Source organism: Dreissena polymorpha, chromosome 12 (assembly GCF_020536995.1).
Source record: "Dreissena polymorpha isolate Duluth1 chromosome 12, UMN_Dpol_1.0, whole genome shotgun sequence".
NCBI classification, from domain to species: domain Eukaryota; kingdom Metazoa; phylum Mollusca; class Bivalvia; order Myida; family Dreissenidae; genus Dreissena; species Dreissena polymorpha.
In genome coordinates this window covers 43,161,311-43,176,502 of record NC_068366.1, presented here as the reverse complement: position 1 = coordinate 43,176,502, position 15,192 = coordinate 43,161,311, and the positions used below count along the sequence as shown (strand labels likewise).

General features: G+C 35.5%; 1 protein-coding gene across 3 annotated transcripts in view; it reads left to right on the top strand.

Annotated features, from left to right (window-relative positions):
• LOC127853231 (TBC1 domain family member 9-like) overlaps nt 1-11,242 on the top strand; it is a 39,019-nt gene extending 27,777 nt beyond the window's left edge. For 2 of the 3 annotated variants that reach the window (XM_052387539.1, XM_052387541.1), the window contains exons 20-27: nt 415-597; nt 1,449-1,658; nt 2,306-2,497; nt 2,979-3,156; nt 4,583-4,660; nt 6,244-6,531; nt 9,361-9,491; nt 9,970-11,242. In XM_052387539.1, coding sequence (XP_052243499.1) covers nt 415-597; nt 1,449-1,658; nt 2,306-2,497; nt 2,979-3,156; nt 4,583-4,660; nt 6,244-6,531; nt 9,361-9,491; nt 9,970-10,599 — 1,890 coding nt within the window. In that variant the 3' untranslated portion in view covers nt 10,600-11,242. The remainder of the gene's footprint in view (nt 1-414; nt 598-1,448; nt 1,659-2,305; nt 2,498-2,978; nt 3,157-4,582; nt 4,661-6,243; nt 6,532-9,360; nt 9,492-9,969) is intronic. The other variant, XM_052387540.1, reaches the window with a different exon arrangement.
• The last annotated feature ends 3,950 nt before the right edge of the window (nt 11,243-15,192 follow it).

The following is a 15,192-nucleotide window of genomic DNA, read 5'->3' as shown; positions in this document are numbered from 1 at the left end:
TAGTCAAATATCTTGAAAGAAAGAACTAGCATGTTCAAGAAAAGTCTGTATGTCCAAGGCCAAAGTTACAGATCAAGGTCAAAGGCTGATATAAGATTATTGAACTATAATGATAGTTCCAAGTATAAAACTGTTTGATTATTTCTGTTTGTATGGGCCAATTAATTAATCTTCTTATCTCAGGTAAGTCACTTGCAAGTACAACTTAAAATTAAAAGATTCTCTTACAAGAATTATCCATGAAACAATGAAGTCCAAGGGTTATGAATGATTTAAGAAATTGTAATATATTTATGTTGATTTGAAAATGTACTAGACTATAAATGATGATTGATTTCCCTTAACTATTACTTTATGGGGTCTGTAAAAACCAATGTACCTTATGTTTCATTCTATACTTACTGCATGTTGCAGGTTATTTTCCAAGTAGCGTTGACCATCCTGGAGACCAATCGCGAGGGTCTGATGCAATGTAAGGACGACGCTGAGGCCATGCCTATACTGAGTGTGTACCTAGAGAACGTGTCCAACCGGGACACCACCATGCCTACGCTGAAGCACACCAGCCTCATGAGCTCCAACATCACTGCTAAACTGGTGGGTCAGGACATTTAGAAGGATTATTTGATGAGTATAAGGAGTTGTTGTTTTTTCAAAATCATATTTATGTAAATAAAGCATGTGTTTATGAAATGGATGTTCAAATAGGCTGGTTATTTTGAATGTATACCTCAAAAGCAAATAAAGAAGATCATTTAGTTTTTATGCCTCACTTTAAAAAAGTGGGGATATAATGCTTTGCACTTTTCTGTTAGTAAGTCCAACGGTTCGTCAGACTGTCTGTGATCCAGAGACCTTCCATTTCTTTTCAACCATGCATATTGGCATGGTGGCTTTTAGTTGTTTTTTTTAAGTATTAAGGAAAGATCATGAAAATATATATTTTGGTTATTTCTAAGAAAGGTTAGGCACCTATTTTGTAATCGGCACTATAAGGCTTAAATAAAGAATTTAATTTGGTAAAGTTGTTACATGGATGGCAAGAGGGTGAATTTTAATTTTGGAGGTTCAAGTAGAAGGTTACATGAGCTTTTATCAAGAAAGTAGTTTATTCCTGCTATGTTGACCTATTTGACCTCCAATCATCTTGATTTTGTGTTCAACTGCTTATAAGTCTTGAAACAGATAATGACCACAAAATAACAACACTTTGACCTATGATTATGGAAATCATGGTAGTGGATACTAGGGAGGAGAGTAAGACACCTATTTAAATCAAGGTCACAGGGTCGTGTATCTTGAAAAAACTTTCAGCACAATGTGTTGAGAACTCTTGTTTAATGTAATATTTAGGATATTTAATGCCTTTATTATTTGAATTTACTACCTGGGTAAGTTTATTAAGTTTGTTTTCACTTTGATTTGACTTTGTTCTCTAATTACTCTAGCCGTCGGTTGATGTCAGTGACCTCATAGAGGAGAGTTATCGCAAGTTTGGCACCCTGTCCAACCAACACATCGAGAACCTGCGACTGAAGTTCCGCCTGCGGGTGGTGCAGAATATAGAGGACCACACGATGAAGAACATCCTGCGCAGCGTGTCTGAGGTCTCTGTCATCAAGGGCAGGGAATTGGAGGACCTCTACATGCTCTTCAAGGTGGTATATTTGTTCAAAATATATATCAGGCATTGTCCTGGAACTGCTGTGCTGAATGATCAGGCATTGTCCTGGAACTGCTGGGCTGAATGCATCTGCATTAAATGCAATCTTGGAACCAGTTTTTCAAAAATCTTACTGTTGCTTTATTTAACTATGGTTTAAGCTTGGAAACACATTCCTTTTTCTTTATTTGCATAATCTTCACTTTGGACCTAGGAGAGTGATATATTTAGGAAAGATGATCATATCTATATGGGCAGTGCTCTGTGAAAAAAGGGGTTAAATCCTTGTGGGTAAAGTGTCACCCCAGATTAGCCTGTGCAGTCCAAACAGGCTAATCAGGGATAGCACTTTCTGCTTTTATGATATTTTCTGTTTAAAGTAAGTCTCTTTGTAGCAAAAACTCAGTATAGGAGGAAGTGTCCACACTGATTAGCCCGTGCATTTCTCACAGGCTTATCAGGGACAATACTTTCTGCTTATATGGAGTTTTTAGGAAGTCTCTTGTAAAATCTAGTTCATGCTGAAAGGGTCTTCCCTGATTAGCCTGTGCAGACTGCACATGCTAATCTGGGATGACACTTAACGCACATGCATTTAGCTCCATTTTCATAGAATGCCACTCAAGTTCATTATCCCCACAGGAGGAGTACCTGACCTCGTGTTACTGGCGCACCAGCCAGCAGCCCACCGACACTCCAGACAAGTACGACTCCTCCCGTCCTTACTACGAGCTGTACAAGGTGGACTTTGACCAGTTCAAAACCATGTTCCTTTCCCTTTCTCCTTGGGCTAGGGGTCAAAGGGCAGGCACAATGGCTCTCAGGGCATTCAGGGTATATATCATAGGGTTGTTTGTAAGTTCGTTATTCATTAATTCTTGTTTGGCATCATTTGTTCTCTTTTTATGTTAATATATGATTTTTGACTGTTCAGAAGTATTTATAATATTGTAATCAATGTGTAAAAAAAAAGATACAACCAAAGAAAAAGGTCACAAAATCAAAATGACTCACTCAATTAGACAGACAGGTCACTTTCACTATGGAATACTGCGCTTTCTTTGTATCACTGTGATATGAAAGTTCGTTTAATCAAATAATCACATCTTTGTGTTTTATCTTAAATTCAGAGACTTTGTATTATGTCTGACATTAAATTCCGATGTAAGCATTATTAAAACATTTGACTCTGTGGTTGAATGATTTAACAATATGCACGGAAACTAATGGGTGACAAATAAAATGGGTTTCATGGAAGTAATTACAACTCCAACTTGAACATAGAAATATAATTCTTATCCAATCAAACTTTCAGTACATCGACACAAATGACGACAACATGGTGAACTTTAAGGAGTTTGTGGACCTGTTGGGCCGGATGTGCAAGGGAGACTACACACACCGCCTGCGCCTGCTGTATGAGCTGCACCAGCCCCCGTGTCTGAGGGACACTGACACTGACGAGGATGAGGTCCAGTCTCCCACTAAATCTGGTGAGGGATCACTGCTACCATATATGGATTATTAGAACTACTCTTCCCCTGTAACAAAGTAAAAGGGTGCAAACCGTGGAAGTCTGTTATCATAATTTCTCATTATTCCTTTTAATGTATAATCTCCAAAAAATTGTGAAGGGAAACAAGTCTGATATTTATATTGAATTATTTAATTGCTAAACAGCAGACTCAATGTAAGCATATTTATAATGTGTGTGTGTGTGTGTGTTTCCAGTTTCTGTAAGGAGAATAAGACATGTAATGCTTTGGATGAGGTATAAAAGTTGACCAGATTTTCCAGCTTTTGCAATTGCGCTGTGATGCACAAAAGTTATGTCATAAAAAATTATCATTTGCTTTTATAATGGAATTATACATGCATTATTTTTATGATAAGTCAAAATGTGTATTTACATGTATTTATGATTGAGATTATTTATATTTAGACAATGCATAAATCAGTAGACTAGTTTGCTGGGAAAACGTGTGAAGGTTCTGTGGTATTTAGGTGAGATTAATAATTTACACAATAAATATGATGCAAAGATTCATTCATGAAATTTGATGGCAGCTCCAAAATCTACTTGCGTAATTGAGGTTCATTTGCAATGCATATGGATGTCAAGTCTAATACTTGAAAGGTAAAGACAATCAGGAAAAAAGTGTAAATGTATGGATATGTAAATATGGCTCAGAGTTTGAGGTTTCATATTCAAACATTCAAATAGGAAAAATACCACTATTCCTTAGTTTTGTTTTGAGGCATAATTTTAAACAAGTAAGAAAGCCATTATCATATCAATATTTCAATTCTGTTTGTTGATATGTTCCATATAATGTGCATTCATGAAGTAAAGTGATTATATCAATTATAATAAAACAATACACTTGGTTTAAATGTATTTGTTGTCCCCTACCATTCAAACCGGAGGGGACTTATGGTGTGCACTCTGTCTTTCTGTCTTTTTCATGAAACTTGAAACATGGATAGATGGCAATATGGAGATAATGCATGTCATTTCATTTTGTTCCTATGTCAAGAATTCATGTTGCTGTGGCAACAAATATTTAAAAAAATATATAAAAAATTATGACAATGGTGGAGTTTAAGCGGTAGGGACATACTGCTTGGCAATCTCTTGTTTAATATAAACTAAAAAAAAAATTAAACCTATTTATTTTATCTTAACTGCATTGAAAGCCTAACGCTTACTTTTTATTTAAGCATTTTCCAATCTGTTCCCTAAGGGGAACCAGTACTTGTTGTCTTTAGGAGAGATCTAAAGAACGCTCCCACACTGGGGATCAAACACATGACCTCCCGAATGTAAGGTGGAGACCATATCCACTACACCAGGGTAACCATTTTAACTTTAATTTTTTGTTCTGGGGACTAAGTTTGTATGTTTTTGTTTGCCATCAGATGCAACAGAGAGTGCTTGTGAAGCCACAGACTTTTTTGATGAGGAGATGTCTACTCCAACAACAGAAAACCTCGATGGTAATCATTACATTGGTTAAATATGTTCTTGTGGATATAGTGGTAAATACAAGTCAAATACAAGTCAACACATGCGGATGTAGTTTGCAGAATTTGTTTTGAATGTTACTAATAAATGTACATTACAGTACAGAACCACGAATATTTTAATTACTCTTAAATTTTCAAACACTTAATTTATTTTTTTTTCGTGCCCGAAAATTTAGATATGAAACATATTCAAAAAGTATGAGTGTCCAAAAATTTAGAAACATATATGTTGTGTTTGTTTGTCAATTATTATATTGAAAGAAAACCAATAAATTAATGTGCAATAATTTTATTATGCCCTCCTTCAAAGAAGAGGGGTATATTGTTTTGCTATGTCTGTCGGTAGACCAGTTCATTTCAGATCAATACCTTGTCAACAAACTGACCAATGGGCTTGATACTCTTCACATGTGCACTGGCCTTCAGCTTGGATAGTAGATGACCCCTGTTGAAATTGGGGTCACTAGGTCAAAGGTCATGGTCACTCACAATAAGTTTGAAAAGCGTTTCCAATCAATAAGTATCACCTAATTGATAGATTAGCTTGATACGTTACCCATGCATTGGCCTTGGACAGTAGATGACCTCTATTGAAATTGGGGTCACTAGGCCAAAGGTCAAGGTCACTGTCACAATAACTGTGAAAATCTTTTCTGGGCAATAACTTGTCAACAAATGGACGAATTGGCTTGATAGTTCCGATGTGCATTGGACTTGGACAGTAGATGACCTCCATTGAAATTGGGTTCACTGGGTCAAAGGTCATGGTCACTGTCAAAATAAGTGGGAAAATTGTTTCTGAGCAATAACTAACGAATAGACGGATTGGCTTGATATTTCCCATGTGTATTGGTCTTGGACAGTAGATGACCCTTAATGAAATTTGGGTCACTGTAAAAGGTCAAGGTCACTGTCACAATAAGTATGAAAATTGTTTCCCATCAATAACTTGTCAACAAATTGAACAATTGGCTTGATACTTCACATGTGCATTGGCCTTGGACAGTAGATGACCCCTATTGAAATTGGGGTCACTAGTTCAAAGCCCTGTTTAGGGGATGTATGTCTCCGACCGCAGAACTCTTGTTGTGTGTAACTCTCTTTTTTCTGCTTTAAATATAAACCAACTTCACTTATTTGCAAGCTCGTACCTGAAATGGTATATAAAAATGTTATTAAAAACAACCATACTACTTCCTGAATAAGATATCATTTCAAATTATGTTGGGTAAAACCATTGTTTATTACCGGTATGCGTGGTGATCTTCCAAATAACCCAATTGTGATGGTCGTTTGACCTGGGGGAATTCTATGCCGGGTTTTATACACAACGGTAATTTTTAATGGGCAGACGCAGATTTTTAAAGATGTTTTTTTTCTAATCTGATACATTAATTTTTGGACCTGAAACAATTTGTTGGTCTTAAGTAATATTTAATCTAAAAATTTAGTCCTGCTTTGTCAGACCACTAATTCCAAATGCATCATTGTTCTATATGTATTTCTCATTGTTTTCCACACTCTGTATCAGTTTCCCTACGTATACATTGTAGACATTGAGTTACCCAGTGTCCCCTCATACCCGGAGCTGGGGGAGGATGAGGACTTGAACCTTATAGACAAGCTGATAGCAACACCGCCCCAGGACATACCAGGGGAGGCGAGTCAGGCAGGCCATGGGGTCCCAGTTACCTCCCCTCTCCAGTCTCACAGTGTGGTCTCAAGCCTCACTGACTCTGATCCTCCCAGTCCCATAGAGAGGGCAGTGCCTGCAGGGGCAAGTAGGCAGGGGATGGAGGGGGAGGTGAAGAGTGAGGAAAGTCAGCCTGTCCCTATAGCAGGTAATGTTGCCTGGGAGTAATTTGGTTATTTACTCTGGATTCTTGGGCATTATAGTCCTCTACCGGTTTCACTGGAGGGGACTTATGGTTTTCACTCTGTGTGTCTGTCTGTCTGTCTGTGAGTCTGTCACACTTTTCTGGATCCTGCGATAACTTTAAAAGTTTTTAATATTTTTTCATGAAACTTGAAACATGGATAGATGGCAATATGGACATTATGCATGTCATTTCATTTTGTTCCTACATCAAAAATTCTGGTTGCTATGGCAACAAATAGACTAGAAATACTGCTGAAAATAGTGGTTTTCTTGATCCTGCGATAACTTTAAAAGTTCTTCATATTTTTTCATGAAACTTGAAACATATATAGATGGCAAATATGGAAATTGTGCATGTCATTTCATTTTGTTCCTTCGTCAAAAATTCTGGTTGCTATGGCAACAAATAAAAAAAATCTGACAATGGTGGAACCGGTAGGGGACATATATTGCTTGGCAATAGTCTTGTTTTTAATGCTTTTGTAAAAGCCAAAGAGCTTGAGTTTGAGTTCTGATGTATTTGACAAAGTAAGAACTGAATTTGTTCACCCTTAACCTAAGTAAACAACAATCTTTTTGGCGTTTTTGCAATTTGTTGGTAATTAACACAATATTTTATTTTCAAAACCTGCAAAGTATTAGTTTTTGCAATTTTAGAATTATTATGCTTATTTACCAAAGCAAAATTTAAAAACACCATTTATACATTTAGTATATAATTAAATTAATGAAAATACTCATTAATATATATATATATAAACTCAGTTAAGTTCCCAAACTGATTAGGTAAAGATGGATTATGTTTCATGTAAAGCTTATAGATATTACAAAAAACATTTGATTGAAAGCTAATTATACCCCCATTACCATTGGTAATGGGGGCTATATAGGAGTCACTTTGTCGGTCTGTCGGTCGGTCTGTTGGTCTGTCCTGAAATTTCATCCAATCTTCACCAAACTTGGTCAGAAGTTGTATCTAGATGATTTCTAGGTCAAGTTTGAATTTGGGTCATGCCAGGTCAAAAACTAGGTCATGGGGTCAATTAGTGTGTTTTAAACTGAAAGTTTGTCCCGACCATAACTATGTCATTTATCGTTAGATTTTTTAATGACTTGGTACATTTGTTCACCATCATGGGACCGTGTGTCGTGTGAAAAAAGTACGTTGATATCTCAAAGGTCAAGGTCACACTTGGAGTTCAAAGGTCAAATGCTTGTCCGGGCCATAACTTTGTCATTTATGATGAGATTTTAAAATTATTTGGCAAATGTGTTCACCATCATTGGACGGTGTGTCGCGCGAAAGAATTACGTCGATATCTCCAAGGTCAAGGTCACACTTTGAGTTCAACTATCATAAATGAGCTTGTCCAGGCAATAACTATGTCATTCATTGTAAGATTTAAAAATGATTTGGCACATTTGTTCACCATCATTCGACAGTGTGTCCCGCGAAAGAATTACGTTGATATCTCAAAGGTCAAGGTCACACATTAAGTTCAAAGGTTAAAAATGGCCATAAATGAGCTTGTTCAGGCCATAACTATGTCGTTTATTGTGAGTTTTTAAAATCATTTGGCACATTTGTTCACCATCATTGAACGGTGTGTCGCGTGAAAGAATTACGTCGATTTTTCCTAGGTCAAGGACACACTTTGAGTTCAAAGGTCAAAAATGGCCATAATTGAGCTTGTAATGACTGTGTCGTTTATTGTGAGATTTTAAAATCATTTGGCTCTTTTGTTCACCATCATTGGACAGTGTGTGGCGCGAAAGAATTAGGTCGATATCTCCAAGGTCAAGGTAACACTTTCAGTTCAAAGGTTAAAAATGGCAATAAATGATCTTGTCTGGGCCATAACTATGTCATTCATTGTGAGATTTAAAAATGACTCTGTACATTAATTTTGTTCACAGTCATTGGACGGCATGTCATGTGAAAGAATTCAAGAGTTCAAAGGTCAAAATGGCTATAAATGATAATGGCATAATAATTCTTAAAAATCCCCATAAATTAGATTCCTTTGTTTTGTGAAGACAGCATGCAAAATAGTCTGTGTCAATGCAGCATGTGAAGAACATGTGTCGAAAAATGCGAAATAAGCCAGATATTTAATTCTGAAATCGAAAACGGCTGTACAGTCTAATGTAGTTCATGCATGTAGTTTAACGGTTCATTTTAAATTCCTGCAATGATACGACACACCAAAACTAACTCTGGTCCTAATAAAAAGACGAATGCTTCGGTTATTGTAAGAGAAATATGTTCATCACAATTGGCTCGGGACGCTATGAAATTCCTATTTAATGTGTAATTTTTCTTGCTTATTTTGTGTTATTGTAACATATTTTATCAATTTATTACAATTTAACACATATAAAAAAAATCGTATAATCTCGCTTTAAGTATTTTGATGTTCACCAATCAAAAGTTAATTGTAAAAAATATTGCTGGTATTTGCCGGGTACTATACTAAATTATTTTGAAAACATTGCTTACTGAAATTGGGGTGGTTCTTTATGATCTCGAATTGGACTAATCTCTCAGTTACAATAAAAATGATGGGATAATACATAATAATGTCAAAATTGGTTGTTACTTTTAGAAGTTTTAGTTGTGAAACATAATAAAAACCAAGATTATTTTATCAAGAACACTTATTAATGTGGCTGTATTAGCAGTAATATGTCGTAAAACATTATTAAATGAAGATTCTTTTTAATAAGAACATATACTGATGCTGTCATTCCCAAGCCAGTTTTTAGTGGTAACTCAACAACCTCTGTTCAGGTTCTGGGGGCATTTCAGGGAGTCAGCAGGTGTCCCAGAGCCCAATGGGTGTGTTCCACGTAAGGAGAAACCTCATTCGGGAGAGGTCTGGCAGCAAGGAAGAATTCCGCAACATTCCCAGGCTCAGTCAGGTAAGGTAGATTCACAATCAGATTTCTGTGATACAACTCCACATTCAGTCAATTCCTATGATAGTGCCATTATAGACCAAATTAGAGGTAGCCTACAAGAGCTTCTGATATGCTAATTTAACTTTTGAAAAAAGCTTATTTTCACATATATTGTTCAAAATTATTTCTAAATAAGGGGTATGTTTTCAAAAAATATGTATTTTTGGTTGTAGAAATTAAACTCAGATAACTTTGTGCCAACCTAGGATGGCCTCTTGATAATACTGTTGTCGATTTATTGTCATTAATTGTGTTTATTTGTTTGCTTTATCTTTGATTCAAATTTCATGTGTTTGTTTTTAAACTTATTTTTATTCATGCAGCTTTTTAAGGAAAGTGCAATTATGCCTTAGTCACTTACATGTTAACTTCAGGATGTTATTGAAAGTTAAAAGGACAACTGAATATAAGCTTTTAATAATCTTTGTTTCTGTTTTAGACCCAGTTTATTCAAATGTGGAAGACGCTCTATGACATGTTCCGAGGTGATCCAAAAGAACAGGAGCTGTATCATGGTATTGCCACTGTAGGAACTCTTCTACTAGAAATAGGGGAGGTAGGAAAGAAGTTTTACCTTCAAAAAGAAGAGCTTGCCTCCTCACTCACTGATAGTATGAAGACACCAGACTCAGATGTTTCACTAGCAGATGAATTAAGTTTGGCAAAAGGGGGTGAAGAAAACAATGATGATGTTGCTGACGGCAGGACTGATAGCATTGGAAAGAGACTTGAAAATATTGGCATCCAAAGTGATGGAAAAATCGAAAACTTGTCTGGCAAAGATCCAGAATCTTTAGTATCAGATTTGATGTCAATCGTTTCAGAGAATAGTCAAAAAGATGTTGGGCCCATTTTAGGAAGTCAAAGGACAACGTCTGTATCATCCACAAAGGTTGATGCTGATTGGTCTATTTCTTTTGAACAGTTCTTAGCCTCCATGTTGACTGAGCCTGCTCTGGTGCAATTCTTTGAGTCCACGGTGGATTTGCAGGAAGCGGTCAACAGAACTAGGCACCGTCGGCTACTTATGAGGCAGGCTAGTGCTCCCTTCTCGCCAGTTCAGAAGTAAAACTGTGTACCGGCACTGGAAATGTGGAATTTCCGCTGAAATCTTTTCCTAGTATGATAACATGCTTAAACACACGGTTTCTTAAACAAAAGTTATTGATATTACGTTTTTTTTAGACTATATCAAGAGTTTGTAGTCTTCAGTAGTAATTAATGAATTTACATATCTTTTTAAATCGTAACAAATTAAGGTTTGAATCTGTGCTGTCAGTATTTTCTCTCCTGATTAAGTTTAGAAGTCTTCCATCATATAAGAAGTTAATTTTCCCTTTTTCTTGATTTGGTATCAAATTATATAACTTTCTAATATACATAATTTGTATCATCTCATTTCTACTACATAAAAAACAATACAAAAGAACTGGCTGGTATATTTTATTTTGGTCTACTCTTGGTTTTAGTTTAAGTGTAAGTTTGTTAAATAAAAAATTATTTCTTAAAAAGAAATCAATTTGAAAAACTTGTGGTGAAGCTTTTTGTTTCGTTTAATATTTATCTAAGTGCAATTTGCATATATGTTGTAAATGTAAATGTCATGGCATTATTTAAAACCATGTGCAATTTATTTGATATTGTTTCTTGTACAATTTGAACTTATTTTGTATAGTGAAAAACATTTAAAAAAAATAAAAGCTATTCATTAATGCCAGTAGGGTTCTTTAATAATGTTTACATAGCTAGTGTAGTGTTCAAAACATGATTAATTTGCTGTTATCAATATAAGTACATGCTTACCATGTGCTTATATCCAAGTATCTGTTATAACAGGTAGGTAAATAATTGTATGAAGTAAGTCTGTGATAAATAAACGGTAGTTAAATAATGTTTTTTAAACAATGTTAATTGTTGTTTGTTAAGCCCCTTTTGCAATGTAAAAATTAAGTTAAAATGAATTGCATATCTTTACAGTTTAAAAATTAACAGAAACTTATTTTTATGCTCCCTTTTGAAGAAAAGTGGGTATATAGTTTTCTCACTGTCCGTCAGTCTGTCAGTCAGTCAGTCAGTCTGTCAGTCTGTCACACTTTTCGTGTCCGCTCTCTAATTCAAATAGTTTTCATCCGATCTTTACGAAACTTGGTCAGAAGTTGTATCTAGACAATATCTAGGTCAAGTTTGAATATGGGTCATGCAGGTCAAAAACTAGGTCACGGGGTCGAAAAAACAAATCCAAGGGAAGTAATAAGCTTTAAATGGACATACCGGTAATTATCTGACCTGCCAAATTATATATTTTTGTTAAATAAATCAAAGCAGTAGGCGGCATTGTGTTTCTGACAAACACATCAAGGTATAAGGTCAAGGTCATCCTTCAAGGTCTAAGGTCAAAAATACAAATCCAAGGGAAGTAATAAGCTTTAAAGGGAGATAATTATTCAATATTGAAAATAGCAACTTGATATTTGGCATGCATGTGTATCTCATGGAGCTGCACATTTTAAGTGGTGAATCTACAGTCAAGGTAGTGGCTTTTAATTATTTGCTACTAAAAATAGAGATTTGTTAGAGACAATTATTTTCAAGGGAAGTAATTTATATAATTATAAATCTCAGATTATATATTTCCCTACCAAGAATTTAAGTTCTTTTCACAGTTACTGTACAGATTTTTAGCTCATCTATTTTTTGAAAAAAAATTATGAGCTATTGTCATCACCTTGGCGTCGGCGTTGGCGTTGGCGTTGGCGTTGGCGTTGGCGTCGGCGTCCGGTTAAGTTTTGCGTTTAGGTCCACTTTTCTCAGAAAGTATCAATGCTATTGCATTCAAACTTGGTACACTTACTTACTATCATGAGGGGACTAGGCAGGCAAAGTTAGATAACTCTGGCGTGCATTTTGACAGAATTATGTGCCCTTTTTGTACTTAAAAAATTGCAAATTTTGGTTAAGTTTTGCGTTTAGTTCCACTTTTCTCAGTAAGTATCAATGCTATTGCATTCAAACTTGGTACACTTACTTACTATCATGAGGGGACTGGGCAGGCAAAGTTAGATAACTCTGGCATGCATTTTGACAGAATTATGTGCCCTTTTTATACTTAGAAAATTGACAATTTTGGTTAAGTTTTGTGTTTAGGTCCATTTTATTCCTTAAGCATCAAAGCTATTGCTTTCATACTTGCAACACTTACTAACTATCATAAGGGGACTGTGCAGGCAAAGTAATGTAACTCTGACTGGCATTTTGACAGAATTATGTGCCCTTTTTATACTTAGAAAATTGAAAATTTGATTAAGTTTTGTGTTTAGGTCCACTTTATTCCTACAGTATCAAAGCTATTGCTTTCATACTTGCAAGATTTATGAACTATCATAAGGGGACGGTGCAGGCAAAGTTATGTAACTCTGACTGGCATTTGGACGGAATTATGGGCCCTTTATACTTAGAAAATTGAAAATTTGGTTAAGATTTATGTTTTGGTCACTTTACCCCTAAAGTATCATAGATATTGCTTTCATACTTGGAACACTCACAAACTATCATAAGGGTACAGTAAAAGGACAAGTTGCATAACTCTGGTTGTCATTGTTACGGAATTATGGCCCTTTTTTGACTTAGTAACTTTTAATATATGGTTAAATTTTGTGTTTCGATCCACTCGAAGTATCAAGGCTATTGCTTTCAAACTTCAAATACTTACATGCTATCATGAGGTTACTGTACCTGGCAACTTGAATTTTACTTTGACCTTTGAATGACCTTGACTCTCAAGGTCAAATTATTAAATTTTGCTAAAATTGCCATAACTTCTTTATTTATGATTAGATTTGATTGATACTTTGATGAAACTACTCTTACCTGACATACCACAATAGACTTCACCCAAACCATCCCCCGTGCCCTCCCCCCCCTCCCCCCCCTCCCCCCCCCCCCCCTAATTTTTTTTTTTTTTTTTTTTTTTTTTATAAGATCATCTCACAAATGACCACCACACCCTCACACTATACCCCCACCCCACCCCCCCACCCCCCCCCCCAAATTTTTTTTTTGATTTTTTTTTTTTTTTTTTTTTTTTTTTTTAAGATCATCTCACAAATTATCACCACACCCTCACACTATACCCCCCCCCCCCCCCCGATTTTTTTTTTTTTTTTTTTTTTTTCGCTTTTTTGGAAGATAATGTAATAAATGTCCACAACCCCACACTATACACCCCTCTTCACTCCACTCCTCCCTCCTTTGTGATTGAAAATGAGAGTCCCTTCACCTTTAAAAAGAAAATAGATGAGCGGTCTGCACCCGCAAGGCGGTGCTCTTGTTTATTATTTATAACTCAAATGATTGATTTGTCAAAGTTTTTTTTAAATGATATAATTATCATTTCTTTCCTATATAGCAGCAAATGCTCTAAAATATGCAAAACTGTTACTTTAGAGCATTTCAACTCTTGTGTTCAAGTTAAACATGCGTTAATACAAACATTGAAGTGTTACATTAAAGTGTTAAGAACAAATACATTCATTATCGATGTCAACATGTATGGATATATTTTATTTATAATTTATAAACAAGGTTTAACTACTGTGAAAATGATTTATTTCAAATATTAACAATTTTTAAAAGCTTCTGTTACACAAGCAAATTAAAAAAATTGTTGCAAAATTGTTAATTATTTAACACTGCTATTTCAAAGCTGTTGGGCACATCAACAACCATTGCTGGGAAACCAAATCATCAAAATAGTTCTTTTCTTAGATATAAGTAATGGTAATCGTTATACCGGTATTATTCCATATTATTCAACAGTTTAGAAGTTACCTTTTTGACTCAATTATCACCACACTTGCGCAGAACATATAAACGTTTTTTTTTTTTATTTTCATTTTTTATTATTTCTGGACCAAGTTCTAAATTATTTGTTAAAAAAACTTTGCTGTAAGGTTTTGGGACAGTTTTGATAAGAAGTCTATTGTGAAACCCTGTAAAATTGCCTGCTCATTACAGTGAAGTTATTTGGGGTCGCAGGTGAGTGTCTAATGGACTTTGAAACTCCTGTTTGAAGTTAGGTACTTGGATGTGTCATTTGTTGGACAAAACATTTTGTATCATTAAAAATGGAGAAAAATGTTAATGGGGTCTTATATATTCAAAATATTGGGAGATTTTGTGTGCTAGCTAAACGTTAAATCATTATTAAATGTTACTGTTAGTTGTGTGCCGTGTGAAATACTTGGCCGTAAATGGTGATTTTATTATGCCCCCCTTCGAAGAAGAGGGGGTTTATTGCTTTGCTCATGTCGGTCGGTCTGTTGGTCGGTCGGTCCGTCCACAAGGTGGTTGTCAGACGATAACTCAAGAACGCTTGGGCCTAGGATCATGAAACTTCATAGGTACATTGATCATGACTCGCAGATGACCCCTTTTGATTTTGAGGTCAAAGGTCAAGGTGACCCGAAATAGTAAAATGGTTTTTGAATAATAACTCAAGAACGCATACGCCTAGGATCATGAAACTTCATGGGTAGATTGATCATGATTCGCAGATGACCCCTATTGATTTTGAGGTCACTAGGTCAAAGGTCAAGGTCACGGTGACCCAAAATAGTAAAATCGTTTATTGATGATAACTCAAGAATGCATACGCCTAGGATCA